This window comes from Chiloscyllium plagiosum, unplaced genomic scaffold (assembly GCF_037043375.1).
Source record: "Chiloscyllium plagiosum isolate Xiang-an unplaced genomic scaffold, Cpla_swu_hap1 HiC_scaffold_34, whole genome shotgun sequence".
Taxonomy (NCBI): Eukaryota; Metazoa; Chordata; class Chondrichthyes; order Orectolobiformes; family Hemiscylliidae; genus Chiloscyllium; species Chiloscyllium plagiosum.
In genome coordinates, this window is record NW_028270172.1 from 21,437,688 (window position 1) to 21,461,399 (window position 23,712).

The 23,712-nt window shown below is 42.2% G+C and overlaps 1 protein-coding gene across 12 annotated transcripts in view; it reads right to left on the bottom strand.

Moving 5' to 3' along the window:
- Positions 1 to 23,712, bottom strand: part of fhod3b (formin homology 2 domain containing 3b) — a 598,094-nt gene that overhangs the window by 566,930 nt on the left and 7,452 nt on the right. For all 12 annotated transcript variants that reach the window (XM_087978543.1, XM_043719366.2, XM_087978542.1 and 9 more), the window contains exon 2: positions 14,215 to 14,321. In XM_087978543.1, coding sequence (XP_087834669.1) covers positions 14,215 to 14,321 — 107 coding nt within the window. The remainder of the gene's footprint in view (positions 1 to 14,214; positions 14,322 to 23,712) is intronic.

Below are 23,712 nucleotides of genomic sequence, written 5' to 3' on the forward strand. Positions count from 1 at the left end.
TTCCGCCGCCTTCGCCTCCGTGCCTACTTCTTTAACCAAGACTCTCGCCCACCCTCTGACGACCCCTTCTCCCGCCTCCAACACACCCCATCCACCTGGACACCCCGTGCTGGCCTCCTACCTGCCCTCGATCTCTTCATAGCAAACTGCCGCCGCGATATTAACCGCCACCTGAACTCCCCCACCCCACTCACCCACTCCAACCTCTCACCCTCGGAACGCACAGCCCTCCACTCACTCCGTTGCAACCCCAACCTCACTATCAAACCAACAGACAAGGGAGGCGCGGTAGTAGTTTGGCGCACCAACCTCTACACCGCTGAGGCCAAACATCAGCTCGCAGATACCTCCTCCTACTGCCCCCTTGACCATGACCCCACCTCCCACCACCAAACCATCATCTCCCAGACCGTCCATAACCTCATCACCTCAGGGGACCTCCCATCCACCGCCTCCAACCTCATAGTACCACAACCCCGCACCGCCCGCTTCTACCTCCTGCCCAAAATCCACAAACCTGACTGCCCCGGCCGGCCCATTGTCTCCGCCTGCTCCTGCCCCACCGAACTCATCTCCGCATACCTTGACACCGTCCTGTCCCCCTTAGTCCAAGAACTCCCCACCTACGTTCGGGACACCACCCATGCCCTCCACCTGCTCCATGATTTTCGCTTCCCCGGTCCCCAACGCCTTATTTTCACCATGGACATCCAGTCCCTGTACACCTCCATCCCCCATCACGAAGGACTCAAAGCCCTCCGCTTCTTTCTTTCCCGCCGTACCAACCAGTACCCTTCCACTGACACCCTCCTTCGACTGACTGAACTGGTCCTCACCCTGAACAACTTCTCTTTCCAATCCTCCCACTTCCTCCAAACGAAAGGAGTAGCCATGAGTACCCGCATGGGCCCCAGCTATGCCTGCCTCTTCGTAGGATATGTGGAACAGTCCATCTTCCGCAGCTACACTGGCATCACCCCCCACCTTTTCCTCCGCTACATCGATGACTGTATCGGCGCCGCCTCGTGCTCCCACGAGGAAGTTGAACAGTTCATCCACTTCAACACCTTCCACCCCGACCTCAAATTCACCTGGACAGTCTCAGATTCCTCCCTACCCTTCCTCGACCTTTCTATTTCTATCTCAGGCGACCGAATCAACACGGACATCTACTACAAACCAACCGACTCCCACAGCTACCTGGACTACACCTCCTCCCATCCTGCCCCCTGTAAAAACGCCATCCCATTCTCCCAATTCCTTCGACTCCGCCGCATCTGCTCCCAGGAGGACCAGTTCCAAAAACGCACAACCCAGATGGCCTCCTTCTTCAAGGACCGCAATTTCCCCCCCCGACGTGGTCGACGATGCCCTCCACCGCATCTCTTCCACTTCCCGCTCCTCCGCCCTGGAACCCCACCCCTCCAACCACCACCAGGACAGAACCCCACTGGTCCTCACCTACCACCCCACCAATCTCCATGTACAGCGCATCATCCGCCGTCATTTCCGCTACCTCCAAACGGACCCCACCACCAAGGATATATTTCCCTCCCCTCCCCTATCAGCATTCCGTAAAGACCACTCCCTCCGTGACTCCCTCGTCAGATCCACACCCCCCACCAACCCAACCTCCACTCCCGGCACCTTCCCCTGCAACCGCAGGGGGTGCAAGACTTGCGCCCACACCTCCCCCCTCACCTCCCTCCAAGGCCCCAAAGGAAACTTCCATATCCGCCACAGATTCACCTTCACCTCCACACATATCATCTATTGCATCCTCTGCACCCGATGTGGCCTCCTCTATATTGGGGAGACAGGCCGGCTACTTGCGGAGCGTTTCAGAGAACACCTCTGGGACACCCGGACCAACCAACCCAACCACCCTGTAGCTCAACATTTCAATTCCCCCTCCCACTCCACCAAGGATATGCAGGTCTTTGGACTCCTCCATCGTCAGACCACAACAAAACGACGGTTGGAGGAAGAACGCCTCATCTTCCGGCTAGGAACCCTCCAACCACAAGGGATGAACTCGGATTTCACCAGTTTCCTCATTTCCCCTCCCCCCACCCTGTCTCAGTCAAATCCATCAAATTCAGCACCGCCTTCCTAACCTGAGATCTTCTTCCCGACCTCTCCGCCCCCACCCCAGTCTGACCTATCACCCTCACCTTGAGCTCTTTCCACCTATCACATTTCCGACGCCCCTCCCCCAAGTCCCTCCTCCCTACCTTTTATCTTAGCCTGCTGGACAAACTTTCCCCATTCCTGAAGAAGGGCTTATGCCAGAAACGTCGATTCTCCTGTTCCCTGGATGCTGCCTGACCTGCTGCGCTTTTCCAGCAACACATTTCCAGCTAGGGTTTTTATGGAGACAGGTATTTGGAAGTTTATGAAATAAATGCATTCTAACATGACATGCATGCCAGGATAGAACCCAGACTATGTTACTATTAAATGAAAGACTAGTTCGAGTCAATTGACTGCACAGCAAAGACCTTTTCTACTAGTGATACATTGATAACGTCTTGCTGCCTTCAAAGTGGTGCTGAGATCTGTTCAACATTAACAGTCTCCATTCCTCATCCCCAATTACTATTAATCTAAAAAGATGATATTTATTCACACATTTGGGATAATCTCCCACAAATGAATAAAAACTCAATTCAGGATTTGTCCATTATGACCTCCAGGAAAGAGCATAATTAACCATAATAGATTATGCAAATTAGCACATGCAGGCCACATAGGTGCTCAATGCAAGGCAGAACGGGCTTCAAGATCACAGCTCATCTGGTAACTCCAAATTGCCATCTACCTCCCATAACCTTTCACATACTTCTGCCTGAAAAATATCTGAAGGCTGTGCTCCCATTACTTCAGGCAGCCAAAAACCCTAGGAGGGAGGAGGGGGAGGGAGAAAGAGGGAAAGAGGGAGATGAGGAGAGAGGGGGAGAAATCACTTCTCTATTCTTCCTGTTTTGGTCAATTTTACATTTTTTGCCAGTTTATTCTCCAAAGCAGGTGGATATCCAGTATTGGAATAAAAGAGATCGTCTTCAACCAGGTGCCAATAACACCGACATTTGAAAGCAATATACAAGAAATTGACTTAGCTTTGAGGGAAAATGGGGAGGCATAACAGACTGACTATGTTTTGATACTGGATCATTCAACAATTTAACACAGTTAGTGTATTGGCTTTGAAAGCAGCCAGCACTGTGCATGATAAGAAAATTTAAGTGCAGGATTAAAGTGCAAACACAGGCAAAGAATTGCCTTGAACAAAAAAAAGGGAAAAAAAAAAGTTTCCTTGCTTGCCAAAGCCCTGTATGGTGGTCTTCACCATGGCAATGACCCTTGCTCCTCCTCTCAACATCTCAAGAATGAACTCTAATACAGCTATTACATCCCACATGTTAATGGGCAATTAAAGTGCTTAACTAATCAGCTCCTGGATGTACTGACAGACAGCAGCTTACCACTGGCATGAAAACAAAAATAAACAGTGTTCATTTCCTTAGACACCTTCCACTCTGCAGGAAAATAGATCCCCATTTCTGTTGGATGAGAACAAGAACTTGCTTTTCCAGTGAACCAAATGGAAGTTTGGCATACATTACTGGTACGGTAAAGTGGAGGTCAGTGCAGTGTTAAATCACATGCCTTCACCTTGTTTGAATCATTTACTCATGAGAGTTGAATTTAGTGAGCTCATCCTTTACTGTGGTGGACTTGCAAAAGAAATAAAAAAAAAAAAGAGTATGAGACAGAGAGCGGGCAAGAGCAAGACATTGTAAATAACAGGAACCCTCAAGGCTCATATGGCTTTGTCTTACCAAACTTTCTCCTACTGACTGGAAAAAGATGGGGAGTCCCTAGAAGGAATAGACAGCCACCAATTTGCTAAGTACAGAAAGAAACCAGTGAAAATCCTGGAGGGATACAGCAGGCAGTAAGAGACACAGTACTGCAAAGAAAAGTTTCATAAACAGTAAATTATGACAAGTCAGTAGTTACAGTTTAAATTCTTATTATACAATTCGGTACAAAATTATAGAAATACAGTGTTAAAGCATACTGGTAAATAAAGGGAACACTACACAGCAAAGAGTCTAACAAGCTATGTGTATTCAAATGTAAAGCAGCATTCGTAAGTAAGTTTAAGAACTGACGAAAAGAATTTTTGAAGTGGTATTTTAGGTGGCACAGTGGCTCAGTCAGGTGGCACAGTGGTAAGCACTATTGCCTCACAGCACCAGGGACCCAGGTACGATTCCAACTGTTTGTGTGGAGTTTGCACATTCTCCCTGTGTCTGTGTGGGTTTCCTCCCATTTCTTCCCAGTCCAAAGATGTGCAGGTTAGGGGAATTGGCCATGCTAAATTGCCCATAGGTGTTAGGTGCATTAGTCAGGGTTAAATATAAGGCAGGGGAATGGGTCTGGGTGGGTTACTCTTCAGAGGGTCGGTATGGACTTGTTGGGCCAAATGGCTTGTTTCCACACTGCAGGGAACCTAATCTAAATTAAGATTTTAAGATTAATTAGCAGAGTGAAATAGAAATTGAACACAATGCCTTTCCTAGCAGGTTCGGATCATATAAGGACCATAGAGAACACAAATGATTGGACTTGATGGTATTGACAGTTTGTAAGATATGACCGTCTCAAAATTGAAAAACACTACAACGGAAGCTAGGTGAAAGACAGCAAATGCTAAAATAGTTGTGTATGCCTGTATTCCCTCAAGTTGAAAGCAAAACATCACGAAAAAGCAATATTTAAAAGGCTTCATCATCCAGGAAAAAGAGTTTTCATTAAGCACCTCCACAGGTGTCAGAAAGACTGGGAGATGCCCAATGCTACACAAGGGCAACTGAATCTATTTACATATTCCAAGCAAGTCAAGAGTTTCCCATCTCACTCCTGACTTGTTCTCTGTAGATGGTGGGCAGCTCTGGGGAGTCAGGAAGGCTGTTACCCATTGCAGAACTCCTAGCCTCGGAGTTAAACTCTTGTTGCACACAGACTGCTTCAGCATTGAAGAAGTCACAAAATGGTCCTGAACATTCCATTTCTTACCTTATGATGAAATCAATATCATTGATGAAGCAGCTGAACTTGGTTTGGCCTGGGACACTGGGCCAAGGAACAGAGATAACTGGCATTCAACAACCACAACAATCTTCCTTGTGCTGGGCGAGACTAAACAGGTTACTCCAATTCCCATAGATTTGAATTTTGCTAGGATCCCTTGAATATTATACTCTGAACTACTGCCTTGATGATGACAAGGATAGTCACTCTCACCTTTAGAATTCAACTTGTTCCTGAGGAAGCTGTGGAAGTCTAAACTCATGACAAATCAAGGAGGTTCAGATTCTCAAAGTGGGAATTGCGGATGACTTTGCTGTCTGGGACACGAGAGAGGATTCTCTCTGCTGTTGGAGAATTGTAATGCGATGTCACAGGGATTAAGGAGATTGTTGCACAAAGAGTTTGGTTTATCCTAGTTAAATGTCATTTCTTTTGCACAGTTTCAGTATCATTGTTTTAAACTGAACCTACAACATTGGGCAGCACAGGGGCTCAGTGGTTAGCACTGCTGCCTCACAGTGACCTGGGTTCAATTTCAGCCTCGGGCAACTGCGTGTGGAGTTTACACATTCTTCTGGGTGGTCCGGTTTCCTCCTACAATCTAAAGATGTGGGGATTGGATGAGATCCCATATATCGCCCATATAGTGTCCAGGATGTGTGGGTGAGGTGCATTAGTCAGAGGTAAATGTAGAGTAATAGATTAGGGGAACGGGTCTGGGAGGGTTACTCTTCGAAGCTTCTGTACCGACTTGTTGGGCCTTATGGCCTGCTTCCATACTGTAGGGATTCTGGGAATTGTGCGCTTGTTTCTCAGATAGGACTCCCTCAGTAGAACTGAAAAAAAAAAAGTACAATCTATCAAGTCAGATTTCATTTTAGATCAGATTTGCTCAGTGGTTACATCTGCTGGGATCATAGTCTGCTTTCCCTAGGAGCAAGTCAGGGCTGGAGATCTGAGTAGTGTGGTGCTGGAAAAGCACAGCAAGTCAGGCAGCAGAGGAGCAGGAGAGTCTATGTTTCAGGCATAAGCCCTTCATCAGAAAGCTGAACTTCATCAGAACTACTTTCCCCAGTTCACTTCCTGTACAGGGCCAGGGAGAAGAGATTAGTGGTTGGATGGCTATACATTATAAATACACAATATATGAAATCTGGACATTGTATTTTAGAAGCTAAGATTGCATTGGGTGGAGGAACACTGCTCTCTTTGAAAGGCTGCTTTGCTCAAATAAAAAACCTTCATTTTACTTAGTTATATGGCAAAACTGTGGACATCTATAGCCGAACCCAGGGTGCATTCTCCTACTATTTCATAGATGGAAGGCATTATCTCAGCAGTTGTAGTCTGCAAGGGGCAGTGAAAAATCAACACAAGGGCAACAGCACTATGACATTTCTGCAGCTTTAAATCAATCATTCAGCCAACTGCTCATTAGGTTGGGATTTTAAAAGCAAACAGTTCCCATTTACAAAACCGCTTCACGTATCGCATTGTCCATTTAAATGGAATCTCCCCATATCCTGAAATTGTGGAAGACAGACAGATGGCTACAATGGGGACAGGATGGCCTCAGGCTAACCATGCACTTCATTCACCCTACCTGCGCAAATGGTGTCAAGAGGTCAGCGTGCCTGTTCTCAGTTGGAATGTCAGACACAAAAAAGGGAATTGTCCGGTTTTGTCAGCTATTCGGTTTCCTCCTTACCACAGCATGTGCAATTTCTACAGTGCTGCTCTCAAAACTGATTTCCCACACAACAGTACATCAGACTAAAAAACTTCAGATTTTGATTTATCACCACATTGTTAAACTTAGATCATTAGTTCCCTCAGTTTAGCATAGGAAGACGGTGAAGATACTCAAAAATAAGAACTTCTATACAGTGACAGATAGAATAAAGAGACACTAAAAGATGTAGGCCATAGGACACCATTAGGATCTCTTTCATCAAAAGCTAAAATTATTAGAAAGTTAACAACAGCTTAGAAAGAACAGTCCCAAAAGTATCACTATTTAAACCAACACAAATAAAAACATGGGATTAACAGGTTACTGGCATGCGGTAGTGTATTTTCTTGGGCTGTTCAAGCACACATTTTCAAAATTATTTTGGCAAAGACTCCAACTGAAGATTTTCTTTTACCTCATCTGTTTGCATGGAAACAGAATCAGATAGCTTATCATAACTAAAGGACCGTTACAAAGTACTTTGAGCTTATCACGATTCCTGGGGGGGGGGGGGGGGAAAGAGGAGTGAGAGAGAGAGCGAGCGCGAGAGAGATCAGGACTTAGACAACTAATTCTCATTCTTTGAATTTTTCTACCCTCAACCTTGCTCCAAAAAAAAAACCAACAAAAAAAATGCCCTTCATGTCAAATACCTGCTCTCACCTTAAAATGCTCCCAGGCCTAATATACTGATTCTGAAGTAATCACTTATGGCTCTCTTTACCACAGCCTATTACTGTCCGTCAACAATCAAACACCTACAGCCATTATTCTGCCAAACAGGCTCACATCAAAAGAGCAGATGATGACGTTACTTGCTCTCAATACCTATAAACATCAAACTTTCATTCCATTACTCTATAAGCTCAGACAATTAATCAGTCTGCTTTCTCCCCCTCAGGCAAAAATGTTCACAAATTGAATACAAGTGCCCATGCTAAAAAAAAGCATTCAGGGAATTCTGAGAGTAGATTCCAAGGGACGGGCAGACACACGCACGCAGTTTTTCTCGTGGATGGTTTATGACCAATGTTACAGACAATGCAGTGAACGCCTCCTCACACTCCAACTGGTTTACTCAAGACATCACTTTTTAAAAAAAAAAAACAAATCCTCAAGTCATCTCGAGAAGGTGACTTAGATGTAGTTCTAGGATTCTACAAAAAAAGATTAAAGACTTAACAATCCAGATTTATTCAATGCATCATTTCAGTTGCATGACACTAATCTTTTTCCATAAATTCTGTGTCTTAAGATCTTATTCACTACAACCACCTGATGAAGAAGTTAGTGCTTCCAAATAAACCTGTTGACCATAACCTGGTGTTGTGATTTTTAACCTTACTCAAGACAAACCAGAAAGTCCAAAATTCACTAAAGCTGCACTTTTCCTTTGCTAATTTTTGATGTACCAGTGGGATTTTGTACAAAACTGAAGAGGGGCTATTTTACAGGATAAAAATGATGGCATACACAAAAAAAAATTAAAAACAGAAATTCACTGGTTTGTTACCAATACGAAGCAAACAAAAATGAAAAAAAGGTTTGTATCAGCTGAGAATAGTTCAGACAAATTCAGAACTTGCAGTGATATTGTTATCAATACATGATAACCAACCATATTGATTTAATCATTATAGTACACTGGCCAGTTGGAAATGACTTTTGCACATAATTTTTTTTAAGATAAGATTAGATTCCCTACAGACCCTTCGGCCCAACTGGTCCACACCGACCCTCTGAAGAGTAACCCACCCTGACTCATTTTCCTCTGAAAAATGCACCTAACACTATGGCCATGCTAAATTGCCCATAGTGTTAGGTGCATTTTTCAGAGGAAAATGGGTCAGGGTGGGTTACTCTTCAGAGGGCCGGTGTGGACTGGTTGGGCTGAAGGGTCTGTTTCCACGCTGTAGGAAATCTAATCTAATCTAAAAAAAATTATGTGCAAAAATCATTTCCAACTGGCCAGTGTACTATAATGATTAAATCAATATGGTTGGTTATCATGTATTGATAACAATATCACTGCAGTAGTACTCAAGCTAGAATCTAAAATGTTCTGGACATGTGGGTTAAATTCCCACCAGAACAATGGTCAAGATTTGAATCCAGTAAGAATCTGGAATGAAAAAAAAAGGGCATGATAGTGACCAGAATCACTAATTGTCATTCTGGTTTACATTAATACTCTTTAGGAAGGAAATCTGCCATCCTTACCATGCTTGGCTGACGTGTGACTCCAGACCCATACAATGTATTTGGCTCTTAAATGCCTTCTGAGGAATTAGAAGAGACAATAAATTCTGGTCTAACCTGCAATGCCCTCACCCAATGAAAGAATTTTTGAAAAAAAAAGGACCAGTCATATCCAACCCAAACTCAAGACAGATTACTCTATCCATGCGAGAAAAAAAAAACAAATTCCATATATAGGCCATTCAGCCCCTTGTGTATTTGTCACCCACACAATCAGCAAATTCTGATCCTACATGCCAGTTCAGTTTCTTGGACATATTTGACAGGTTTGATTCCAACCAGTAACTCCAGCAAAGCAAAGCAGTCAGTGAACTCAGAACAGCAAAAAAAATTCTCTTGCTCAACACTAGCTCTCTCCTTCCTTGTTGTAGGTCATCACTAGATATTCAGGTCATCTTTTCTGGTCCTTCATATTTTTTGCGATGAGAGATTAAAAATCTGTAATTTAAAAATCAGATCGGGGTGTAGAGAAGTCTTGAAGGTACAGCTCTGAAAGAGTTAATGTGGAGGTTCATTAGCTCCGCCCAATGTGATGTCATCTCATTCTTTGGGTGGAAACAAGAAATTCTACACTAGCAGAATACTGGGAGATGTACTCTGTACAGCTGTCCATCGTAATTTGTACCTAACGAGCAATACATGTGGAACTTATTGCTATTATGCAATAAACCAGAAACAAGTTCACCATCCATTTAAAGGGGATCAGCCACTCGTGAGTCACTTTTCAATCAGATAAGACCTGAATAATCAAGAAAAAAAAAAGTTGATAGGAAACCACCTCAATACAATCCTGGCCCTGTGCCACATACTGGCAGAGATGATAGACATCATTAGGCAGGAGTCAAGGGTCCATGCAGGGAACCCACTTTCTCCTCAAAATGAGAAAAAAAATTCTAAAAGTAGAGGAAAGTCTCTTTTGGAGGAGGAGAGAATTTACCTCCGAGACAGTTAAGCAATTGTTATAATAATACAGGATTTAGAACAAAGCTAAGCTCTGCATTCCATTTGGCAACCCTTCATCAAGGAGCAGGTAAGACAACCAGGACCAAGAGTATAGGGGCTAGGAAGGCAAAAACCAGCCACACTGAAAGACAACCACCTTAGCAAAAAGGAAACCCTACATGGACCAAGAGAAAATTCTGGGTGTCAAGTTAGATATTCTTTGGAGAGAAAAAAGGGGCAACTTAGCCCAAAAAAAAGTAGGCAAAAAATAAACGTTTTTTTTTAAAAAGGCAAGGCAGTGTAAAAGTCAGTTCTCTCAAATGAGCGCTGTCACCATTGAGATTAGACCAGCACCCTCAAAAAGAGGTGCAGCTGCATGGAACACAGTCCAAGAGCCAGAAAAGTATGTTTTTTTTTAAAAAAAGCAAAAGGACATTTTAAGCTGAAGCACAGTAAATTTATAGAAATTTAATTAAGAAAAGGAAAGTGAGAGAAACTAAAAATTTAAAAAGATTGGGGACTCACTAAATAAGCTCAGGCCACAACTAGCAAACTTACATAGAATTGATGTGTGTCTTAGACAATGAAAAGCCAGGAAACAAAATGGCCACTTTGTATGGAAGCAGGTGGGAAATTCCATCTTGGCTGTAGAAGGCAGGAAAACCATCATGCTGAAATCACAAAAAAAAGTGCTGAAGGAGCCAAGAAAACCCTAAATTCTTCCAAGGGTAGCAAGTTGCCTGACACAGTCACAGGTCAAGTACTAGAGACCAGTAGGCAAGCACGCTTGGCATCCAATTTTCTACCCCCTTCCCTAAGCTGGCAATCCACTTCAAGCGAAGATGCAGAATTCCACTTCTATCTGAAACCACTTCCAACATTTGCACCTTTCTTCAGAAACTTCTTTGCAGAGACTTTCCATTCAAAAGTAGTTTAAAAATGTCATTTAAAACTTGAAACAAAAACAAGGTGCCACATGAACTACTTAGACGAGCAGATAAAACATAATCAATGTAAAGGAGGTGGCAAGGACGTACTCTACCCCAAATCTCATCTCTGCCATAAGACAAAAAAGAACAACAAACACTTCATTCTACACACAAAAAAAGGGAAGAACGAACTATAGTTCAAAGACAGAATCATCCCTCTAATCCTCAGATTGTTTTTTAGCAAAGGTTAGGAAGATACCACCTTCCTATTAGCTCAGTCTCCAAAGTACACTCAGAACACAAGGGGATAGAAAAAAATTGAAGTGTAAAGAAAATCAAGTATATAGTTCAAAAGGATTCTTCTAAAGCAGGCTGAAAAGGGGAAAAAAAGTCTAAATCTGCAGTGTGGCTGAATTCTCTAAATCAACTGTAAAATATTGCTTCAAGGAAGTCCGTTAAAAACTCACCTGAATTACAACTTCCTCCACTATTCTCGATTTGATTGAAAAAGTATTTAAACCACTGCTCTCAAAGTGGTGTTTCCATTTCACATATTCCCACAGGAGGGGATACAGAGAGTGGGCATGCTGCCAAACAGCTTCTGGAGTAATTCAACACCAAGGTACTTCATGCTCAGCACCCCTGAATAACCAACACCAAATTTTACCGTGTACTGTGGATCCTTTTGCTTTTGCAGTCTTAAAACTTAATTAGAAAAAGATTCACTGCCTCATAAATTCAGGAACCTTATAAATTCAATACCTGCAGGTAGTTTTGGACTACATCCCATTGCAGGGAACCCAGATGGCAAACCAGCTTTAAAACATTAAAGTTTACACTTTTTCTTCCCCCGCTCGAAATGCAAAATGCTTGCGAAGCAACCCCAATAAAATGTCTTGTCACCAGTTCAAGACCTTAAGGCTAAATTCACCTTCCTGTCAGAAGCTAGCCCACTGAGCCAGAGTCACCTCTCCAAGTCCAGTGTAGCCCAGGTTCATGAAAGACTGCATACCTTCAGAACACAGCCAGTTGACTGCTGCAAGAAATCCAGCAACTGTTTGATGCTGGGATGGACTGCACCACAAATGTTCTCTGTAGTCAAGTGATTTGGCATGTCTTAGCTATAAATGGAAAACTAGGTAAAAATGCCCAAACTCATGAAACTACACCCTCATGAGGGTAAGGGTACTGCAACAAGCAACTTCCATTCGTTTGTAAAAATGTTTTAGCAGGCATCAGAGCCATTAAAATAGAGTTAAGGAAAGCAGCAAGCATATTGCTATTGAAGCGTTATTAAATTTCGAGGAAAGAATACAAAGGATGAGTAAGCCTTTTGATCTGTTCCAGCCAACAATGCCATTGAGAGGAGGGCTGAATTGCTACACTATTCCCATATCCTATCCCTTGATTATCTTTAACATTCAAATCTAACAATCTCTTCATTCTTTTCATTTCAAACAGTATCCTCTCAACAAAGGAGCAGAGGTTTGACCTGTTCCCAGAATGATGGCCCTTCAGTTTTCAAGTCAGCACCTGAAGACAAAAGGTGAAACCAAAACAAAAAGGCCAACTCATCTTCATGGAGACAATTCCTGGACACACATGCAATGTCAAATGAATAACCAAAATTTATTACACAAGAACTTAATGTTGCAATACAGCTTCTGCCACTAGAGTTCAGTGAGCCAAGCACAAAATCCTCTTCTGTTGCAAAACAAAGACTGCATTTAAAAAATTTACTCCACTAGTTCCCTCTCATTACCACAATTTCAAAATATAGTTCCCCACACCCCCCAAAAAAAAGGTTTAAACAACTTTTGCTTTAACTCTCCCTCATCTTCCCAAATTTGGGAAGCACTGCAGTCAAAAAGGTTGCAACAGTTCAGTCACATTATACTACCTAAAATTGAGTTTTTTTTAAAATCTAGTTAGTCCCATTTCCTGTTCAAAGCAACACTCTATTTGACGTCTGAAGTATCTTGTTGCTTAAAAGGTGTGCACCTAACATTAGAAACAGGCAGTCACTAAAGTAGATTTTACAGTTGGGGCTGCAAAGCAAACCATTTATTTTGATGCATCAAGGAAAAGTGGTCTGTACAGAATTGAAAACACTATGCAAGGGAGAGAGTGTGTTGAAGCAATAATACACTATTAAAACTATTTCGGGCACTGATTGGTATTAATCCAGGTAGTGAATGGAAGGGGACAGAGAGGAGGGTGGTGTTGGCCTTTTTACACAGGAGAATATACTTAAGACACCTAATTATTAAATAGTGGTGAATATGCAGTTATCAGATTCAAGAACAGTTTCTTCCATGCTGTTATCATACTTATGAATGGATCTCTCATATTAGAGTTGATCTTTCTCTGCACCTTCTCTATAGCTGGAACATTGTATTCTGTTCTATTACTTTGACAGATTTATGTAAGTTATGATTTCTGTAGTTAGCACACAAAACAAAGACTTTTTACTGTATTATGAAACTTGCCATAATAATAAAATCAAATCATTTCGTAAGGATATTATGGAAGGCAGAATCTATTTTCTAGGATTGTCATGCAAATCTACTGAGTCAAACATAGCTCTGTACAAATATGCAAGAAATGTTGCGAAGTTACAAAGGAGGAGTGTGTGGTACCAGCACAATGTCTGTTCACCAATATCACTTGTAAAATGGACTCCTTGGTTCTTATTTTTCTTGCCCAAGTTGAGTGCTCAGAGTAAACTCCATCACCAAGCAACAGGACAGAACAAAAACATTATACAGCCTCAAGTTGTAGGCTGAAGGAAAATGAAAAAAAAATCAAAAGAGGATATTGATAACAGACCCAATTAACCAAGCAAATCAGTCACTTGATATAGAGCGGAGTAGAACCTGACGTGGAGGAATTTCTGAAAGAGCAGAATTAAAGTTGAAATTGACAACCCGCAGAGACCTTTTATACTTTTATTGTTAATCCAACTTCTGTGCCTCAGCATTTCAAGTCAATTCACCCACTTATACAGTCATTGCTATCCAAGCTTAAAGTTCTAAGACGACGATGTTCTTTTTAAGCACCTACTAGGTTTACGTGGTCCTTGAACACCACATGCACGTTGAGTTTGTACAACAACTCTGCAAGTCAGTTTACAACATCAGTAAGCTCAAGCTGTAATACAAGACCTAGTCAGGAATGGTCATGGATGTATTGAGAGACAGACAGACAGACAGATAGATAGATATGTAGGACATTTCCTGCAAACATTCTTACCCAGGATCTTCCAAGAAGCCTTCCAATTCATCTTTCTGTTCAGCCAAGTTAGATTCCAAATCAAGATAGGTACCATTGTGGGACAGCTGCAGTGCACAGTCATCAAGCTACAAAAAAAAAGCAAATAATCAACTTAATTATTGTTTCCACAGTACACGCACAAAAAAAACCTCAATATTCTCCCACTTACTCAGCAATGGGGCTTGCCAGATGCAAGCATCTTAAACATGGAAATAGAAAATACTTCATTTCATTAATCTAATATCCATTCCCGACCCCATCTTATTTATTCAGATGTCAGAAGTCAATGGAAAGAAGTCAATGGGTTAATTTCTTACCAGTGTCAACCTTTAGGTATCAGAAAGTTTAGGGAAATGATTTCCATCCATTTCCTTTCAAAAAAAAACTTAATTGCACCTGGATTAAGTTTCAATACTTTGTTGTCCAATTCCATAAGGCTATTCACTTACATGCAGTCAAAGCTGAAAAACCTTCAGAACAGAACATTGTTGAAGAAGGAATTCCATAACTGCTGATAAAACTGCAACAGTGAAACTAAATCCATGATCAAATCAAATAGCCAGGAATACTGAAATAACAGTAGAAAGGAAGCTAGCTAGTAGCCTCATACAAAGGATTATAAAATCAGTGGGGTCAGGGGTATAATGAGGAGGAGGGGGGAGGGGGAGAGGGGAGAAAAATTTTTTAAAAAGTTTTTTTTTTGCAACCACATATTTCTAAACAGTGGTACGCACAGTCAAGCTGATCATTTTTGGAGCATATGTAGTGTTTGTATACCACTAAAATACAGAATGCATAGTCTACTCCAGTAGTCAACATGCACTTTTGCTTAGAAATCCTGGTGTCGTACTAGATGGAGTACAATACCCATTGTGACCCTCCAATATAAATAGAAATAAAGGCAGTGCCCTCTGCTTTGGGGATTTCTTTCTCCTCACCTACTTCCAGGTATCTTAAGGTTACATGCAGGTAGTCCTAGACCAGGTCACTCAAAAATGCTACAAGCATGACCCTCAATATCCCACACCACCCTTCAAACTTCTGCCAAAATGCATGTGGCAACTTTTGTTTGTTTACAAATAGGGAACTCTAGTGATAGTGACAGTGTCCCTACATCTAAACCAGGGGTCCTGCGTTCACTTGCTCCTGAGCAGCGTTGTAACCCTGAGCAGGTTAAAATCAGAAAACGTAAAGCAGAACCAGTATGCTCAATATCTTAGGGTTCAGTGCAGTAGTAGCATCTCTACCTTCAAACCAGGAGGCCCAGTCTCAAATCCAACATGCTCCAGAGGTGTTGTAACATCTGAACAGATTAATTAGGAAATATTTGCAGATACCGCTTGAAGGCAAATAGTGATGCACTGCCCAGAACATGCAGAAACCACATTTTTAAAAAAAAATTAACGCGGTCAATACTTCTGGCACAAACGAGAAATTGTTTGCAAAACAGGCACTGCTGTTTAAAATGCAAACATGAACTTGTCTAAAACTTTGGAACAGTTTGAATTGACACTTTCAAACAGTTTTGACAAACAGTTCTATCAATTTAAAAACAGTGCAATAAAAAAAGACAAGTGTTTGATTCCACGCAGGAGAACTCAATGGCTACAAAACAATTTGAAGCAACATTATAGCCACATGTCTATTTTTGCTTTTCGGTCTTTCATTGAAATAACTGAATTCTACGATAGGAGTCCACAAACATGCAGAGTAACAACAGCTATGTGCTTATCTGCAGTGAATAACTAAATTGAACTTAAAATCTACCTCCTCAAATACTTTTACAGGTCGCTCTGCCACAATGCAACAGTTGTCCCTCCACAACCTCACACTATAGGAAATTACGCTATGGAAAACGGAGACAATTGCTAAACCCATTCAGTAGAAAGTTGTTAGCCACACAACATCCAAAATTCAACAAATCGCATTATAGCTAATTTCAGGGTGGTACGATGGCTCAGTGGCTAGCACCACAGCCCCAACGCCAGGACCCGGGTTTGATTCCTGCTTCAGGCAACTGTGCAAACTCCGCAGACATTCTCCCTTTGTCCGTGTGGATTTCCTCTGGGTGCTCCAGTTTCCTCTCACAATCCAAAGATGTGCAGATGGCCATGCTAAATTTCCCATAGTGTTAGGTGCATTAGTCAGAAGGTAATGGGTCTGGGCGGGTTTCTCTTTGGAGGGCAGTGTAGACTTGTTGGGTCAAATGGTCTGTTTCCACTCTGGAGAATTAAATCTGTAGGGAATCTCCTCACCAGTTCTTGGAACATAAGTGGATATCAAGTTTTTTCTCAGCAACTGTGTACAGAACACACAACATACATCTAGGAGCTTAACCTATTGCCAAATCAAAACATTCAAGACCGTCTTTGTTCCTAGATGTACAGGGTGGACATCTAGTTGCAGAATTGCATTAACAACAGTTTGCATGACAAGAAGCTTTGGCTTAACAGAATAATGTTCAAGTTAGCAATTTTATTTTGGATCTATGCAGTTCTTAACCAATTACAATTTTGGACGTATTCTACTGACCAGGTTACTCCCTCCATGAAACATGCTGATAATTCAATTTATAACATCCAGACAGACAAGTTTCTTAACTACTATGGAGAATGCATTCAGTTTAAAAATGACTCTTTAGTGAAAAAACAATGAGCAGTTTGCCTAAAATACTCGTGTGCTTGTGAGCAAGTCACATTATCTACCAGGAGAGCTACTTGGGTAGTGTAGCAGCTCTGTTCAAAATGCTGAAACACACAGGAACAATTTCAATGGCAGTACTAAACCCTAAGCAAATTCTACCTCACGCACAGATTGCGAACTGGGAAGAATTGCTGCCAGCTTTACATTTTAAATGTGCTGCAGTGAAATCCATGCCTATCCAAACACCCAATGGCAACCAGAAAATTAATCAGGAACACTGCTGTACATGTACTTGCAGACACAGGGCATCCATGCACAACACTTCTAGATACCTTTCCCAGTTGGAAGGAGGTATAGTAAAGACGGCTCACGATCTGAACCAAAGGCAAAAGATTCAGATCCTACTTTTCGCTCTATGTCAGTATTTCAGATTCTTGTCAGGACAGATGAGACATACCAGTTAAAACGAAGAGTCATGACCATGCATCTCAACCTCAGCATAACAGGGCTGAAAGCATTACATTATTCAACGACTTGCGTTTATATAGAGATAAAAACTCACTGGCTATCTGAAACACTTCACAGCTCATGAAGCACTTATTGAAAAGTCATCACTGCTGTAATACAGAAAACCACAGCTAATTCACACTCCGCAAACCCCCCAGAAAATAGCAACAGCAGTGGATGAATAAACAGGCCCAAGAAACAATGTTCACCAGAACATGGGATGGGGAGGGTGGGAGATTAGGAAGCAGAAAGAGAGCGCGCACAAGGCCGAGAACAGCCCAACCAGCATGAGTTATATTTTCCCCAAAGCCATCAGATTGGGTCTCAATTTAATATCTCTGAAATTCAGCATCTTGGTGCAGTGTTCCTTCCTATAATATCAGGGACTGCATTTTTATTAAAAACACACAAACTGCATTGTATATTTTGTCCTGTCCCTGGCTCAGGGATGGACAGGACTGGCAGCTTAATGTTCCAGGAAGGATAGAAAGGGAAGAAAGAAGAGGGAGTGGAGTTTTTGATAAAGGGATAGCATTACAGCTGTACGGAGGGAGGATAGTCCCAGAAATACGTCCGGGGAAGTTACTTCGGTGGAACTGAGAAATAAGAAAGGGACGACCACCTTATTGGGATTGTACTATAATCCCCTTAATAGTCAGAGGGAAATTGAGAAACAAATTTGTACGGAGGTCTCAGTTTTCTTCAAGAATAATAGGGTGGTTATGGTGGGGGATTTTAGCTTTCCAGACAGACTGAGATTGTCAGTATTAAGAGTTTAGATGGTTAAAAATCACATGTTTAATTGGAAGCACACTAGCTTTCGGAGCATCGTTCCTTCATCAAGTGAAAGTGGAGGGTTCAATCCTAACAGAATTTACAACAAAAATTTAGTGTGATGTAACTGAAATTATACATTGAAAAATTGATTGTCTGTTAAGTCTTTCATCTGTTTGAATACCATGATATTTTCACATGTAAATCACAAAACCTTTTTAAAAAGTTGCATTCTCAGGTTAGCTGTTAACAATGGTGATAGCTAGACAATATGTTGAAGATGTTAGCCTCTGTATGCTCTGTCTATGCCATAATGCTTAAATTGATTCTAGTCTAAAAAGAGATAACGGAGTTATGTGAATTCATGCAGTTTTAGAACAAAGTACAATGTAACCCTGCAAGTGCAAGTACAAATTCACCCCACAAAATAGGCGTACATGTGGGTCTTTGTCTGTCTGGGTTGGGAGTTGAAAGTGTGAGAAAGTGTGTGTGTGTGTGTGTGTGTGTGTACGCGCGCGTGTGTCTGTCTGTGGTGAGTGTAGTGTGTTAAGTCTGTGAGGGGGTGCATGTGAGAGTGTGGGAGTGGGTGTGTCTGTAAGGGTGTGTGTGTGTGTCTGTGTGTACATCTGTGTATACGTGTGTTTGTGTGCCCATCCACGTGTATAGTGCAATGGTGGTCACCTGTAGTGTGACATGAACCCAAGGTCCCGGTTGAGGCCCTCCCTATGGGTATGGAACTTAGCTATCAGCCTCTCCTTGGCCACTTTTCGCTGCTACCTGTCCCGAAGTCAGTTTTGGAGGATGGTCACCTGAAGGTCCAAGGTCGAATATCCTCAGTTTAGATGGAGGGGTCAGTGGGGGAGCACTTTGGGGCCAGCCACCATAATTCTATTTGTCTCAAAATAGTGATGGAAAAAGATAGACTAGATCGAAAAGTTGCAGTTCTAAATTGGAGAAAGGTTAATTTTGACAGGATTAGGCAACAACTTTCAAAAGCTGATTGGGGGCAGATGTTCGCAGGTAAAGGGACAGCTGGAAAATGGGAAGCCTTCAGAAAGGAGATCAGGAGTGTGCAGGGACAGTATATCCTTGTTAGGGTGAAAGGAAAGACTGGTAGGTATACAGAATGCTGGATGACTAAAGAAATTGAGGGCTTGGTTAAGAAAAAAGGATGCATATGTCAGGTATACAGAGGAACCTTGATTATCTAACTATTGGATTATCCAATGATCATCTCAAGGTCCCGACAGAAACATTCCATCAAAGGAGGTATTACCAACATTGTAAGCAAAAGATGCGATCAATGAATTGGGCTTACTGAAATGCTGTCGAGAACAGTCCTGGACATTGATGGGAGCCCAGGCACTGTCTCAAAATGATGGACTGACCCCCCCCCCTTTCCCTGGAGTTCTATGCAGGGGTGTATCCTAACATCCCCAACCCTTCCCCCAGATTATCTCACCAACATTGCCCTTTGCAGGGCAAAGGGAGGAACCTGTCAAAATGTTGCAGTAAAATGTTGCACGCGCTTTTTGGAAACTCACCCCCCTCTCTCTCCTCCCCCCCCCCCCCCTCAAAGGCAGCAGCAGTCCTGTTGTTGGTGTCTGGTCTGGCTGTCCTGCAGAGGGAGGGGGGGGGGGGGGGGGGGGGTGTGGGTGGGGGTGTTGGACAGAGTTGGGGGCAGGTAGGGACTCATGCGTGGTGTGCTGCTGCCTAGTCTCCTGAACAGGGAGTGGACTTAACAGAAAGCGCTGAGCCCCACGGGAGAGGTATTGAATCAATTAACCAAATGATCAATTATCCAAATGAAATAGTGCCCACCCATCTCATTCGGATAATCGAGGTCCCTCTGTAAACAGAATAAAGTGAATCCTTAGAAAAGTATAAAGGGAGGAGGAGTATACTTAAGAGGAGAAATCATAGGGCAAAAAGGCACATGAGATAGCTTTGGCAAATAGAGAGTTAAGGAGACTCCAAAGGGATTTTACAAATACATTAAAAGACAAAAGGGTAACTAGGGAGAGAATAGGGCCCCTTAAAGGTCAGCAAGACAGCCTTTGTGTGGAGCTGCAGGAGATGGCAGGGCAGGAAGAGGAGAAGAGAAAGAGACAAATGAGTATTTTGCATCAGTGCTTACTGTGGAAAAGGACAGGGGAGGTATAGAATATAGGGAAACAGATTGTTGTAATATGGACATTCTTCAAGATGCAGAGGAGGAAGTGTTCTTTAAACACATAAAAGTGCATAAACCCCAGGACCTGATCAGGTGTACCCTAGAACTCTGGAAGCTAGGGAAGTGATTGCTGGGCCTCTTACTGAGATATTTGTATCATAGATAGTCACAGGGTGAGGTGTGGGAAGACTGGAGTTTGGCTAACATGGTACCACTATTTAAGAAGGGTGGTAAGGACAAGCCAGGGACCTATAGACCAGTGAGCCTGACATCGATGGCGGGCAAGTTGTTGGTAGGAATCCTGAGGGACAGGATGTGTATCTATTTAGAAAGGAAAAGACTGATTAAGGAAAGTCAACGTGGCTTTGTGCATGGGAAATCATGTGTCTCAAACTTGATCGAGTTTTAAAAGTAGTAACAGAAAATTAATGAGGGCAGAGCAGTAGAGGTGATCTATATGAACCTCAGCAAGGCATGTGACAAGGTTCCCCATGGGAGACTGGTTAGCAAGGTTAGATTTCACGGAATAAAGGGAGAACTAACCATTTAGATACAGAACTGACTCAAAGGTAGAAGACAGAGGGGTGATGGTGGAGGGTTGTTTTTCAGACTGGAGGCCTGTGACCAGTGGAGTGCCAGAAGGATCAGTGCTAGGTCCACTACTTTTCATCATTTCTATTAATTATTTGGATGTGAGCATAAGAGGTATACTTAGTAAGATTGCAGATGACACCAAAATTGGAGGTGTAGTGGACAGCAAAGAAGGTTACCTCTGATTACAACGGGATCTTAAATCAGATGGGCCAATGGGCTGAGGAGCGGCAGATGGAGTTTAAATTTGATAAATGCGAGGTGCTGCATTTTTGGGAGAGCAAATCTTAGCAGGACTTATGCACTTAATGGTAAGGTCCTGGGAGTGTTGCTGAACAAGAGTGCAGGATTATAGCTCATTGAAAATAGAGTTGTAGGTAGATAGGATAATGAAGGCAGTGTTTGGTATGCTTTCCTTTATTGGTCAGAGTATTGAGTACAAGAGTTGGGAGGTCATGTCATGACTGTACAGGGCATTGGTTAGGCCACTGTTGGAATATTGTGTGCAATTCTGGTCTCCTTCCTATCTGAAAGATGTTGTGAAACTTGAAAGGGTTCAGAAAAGATTTACAAGGATGTTGCTAGGGTTGGAGGACTTAAACTATAGGGAAGAGGTTGAATAGGCTGGGGCTGTTTTCCCTGGAGCATCAGTGGCTGAGGGGTGACCTTATATGCGTTTATAGATGATTGGGTAAACAAACAAAGTCTTTTCCCAGGGGTGGGACAGTCCAGAATTAGAGGGCATAGGTTTAGGGTGAGAGGGGAAAGATATAAAATAAAGAGACCCAAGGAGCAACGTTTTCATGCAGGAGTGGTAAGCGTATGGAATGAGCTGCCAGAGGAAGAGGAGGAGGCTGGTACAATTACAACAATATTTAAAAAGGCATTTGGATGGGTATATGAATAGGAAGGGTTTGGAGGCATATGGGCCAGGTACTGGCAGGTGGGACTAGATTGGGTTGGGATATCTGGCCGGCATGGACCGAAGGATTTATCTTGGTGCTGTACATCTCTACGAATCGAACAGTTTCAGACATGTGATTAGCAACCAGCATTTATGCGGGGGGTGAAACAGATTCAGAATCTTACTTTTGTAGTTGGGCAAAACAAAAGTAATAACAGGCAATTAATTTTTTTTTCTGCCATAGCTTTTTCCTATCTTACAAATTACTCGAATAAAAAAAAAATGAAATTAAATGTAATACAGCATAAAACCGGTCCTTTGACCCACCACATCTACACTGACATACAAACACTACACTACTACTGATTTGGAGGTGCCGGTGTTGAACTGGGGTAGACAAAGTTTAAAAATCACAACACCAGGTTATAGTCCAAAAGGCGTATTTGGAAGCACTAGCTTTCGGAGCGCTGCTACAGGTGGTTGTTCCCCACCTGATAAAAGGAGCATCGCTCCGAAACCTAGTGTTTCCAAATACGCCTGTCGGACTATAACCTGGTGGTGTGAGATCTTTAAACTTTTACACTAATCTCATTTACCTGCACTTGGTCCATAGCCTACTGTGCCCTAGCCTAACATGGTAGTGTAGATAAATAAAATGTAGACAGCAGCAGAAAAAAAAACTTACACAGAAAGTTTAAGAATAAGCAAGACCTTGTCAGATAGAGATTCATATGAAAATTGAACAGTTTCTACTTCAAAAATAAGAAAGCTAGAGTACTTTCTAAACAAAAAAAAGCTATGGAGAAAGTTGGCCAAATACAAAAAAATTAGTAGATACAAAAACTTTAGATCTGATGGAAAATTGGCCTCAATAATCAAGTGAGTTGGAATGAAGATATGGCAGTTTTGTAACAGCCGTGATATAGCAATAATGCACATGGTTGAACACCATAACTCAGGCTGCACCACCTACACTGGAAATATTCCAAGGATAAAAGGAGGGTTACATTCAAAGTACAGTTTGTGTAGATCCTTCAAGTATCCAGAACCTTGAAACAACAAAAAAGGACTGGCCTACTAGCAGTACTGAAGAGGATGAAAATTTAGAGTGGACGGAATTGGATTGCCTTCGTGGGGAGGTCAAAAATTAGGGTTCTGAGCTGCTCTAGGATGAAGCCACGAACACGTCAAATATGGAACACTCATTCTCAGTTACCACTGACTAATAATAAATACCTGCATGAAAAGTCTGAAACAGTGATTTGATAGGTAAATGTAAGAGGTCCACAGAACTAAGGAGTAAACAAATGGAAATCAGAAAGATGAAGCCAAGACCAGATGAAGCCAAGACCCTCATCAAATACCATCTAATTGACTGGCAGAATAGCTAAAAGTTGATAGTCATGACTGTTTGCTAGTGACCATGATCTGCCAATAATTTGATTGCACATGCCATTATTTTATCATTTTGTGCATGTAATAAAGGCAAGTATTTTGAAGTTTAAAGTACGTAGGTACACTTCTTAAAAGCGAAGCTGTCTACACATTAATCAAATCTACTGCATGTGCTCAAGTACCAGCAGACTCAGCCTTGCATTATATAATCACTGCTTATTCTCCCTTCCTGATCCTCAGTCAAGTGGCTCCACTGAGACATGAGAACTTTCAACTATTTCACCCATCTCATTTGGATAGCACAGTGAAAAATCAGTACCTACTATTCCCAGAGTCATAAAAATTAAAAAGATTCCATACAGTACACAACTTCAGATTTTCAGACACTCATTGACAGTCTATCTTGAAGTATAGAAACATACAAAGCAATCACAATTTATTACAGGTAATTAGATTCCAACCACAGGTAAGCAATGAACCATCAGCACAA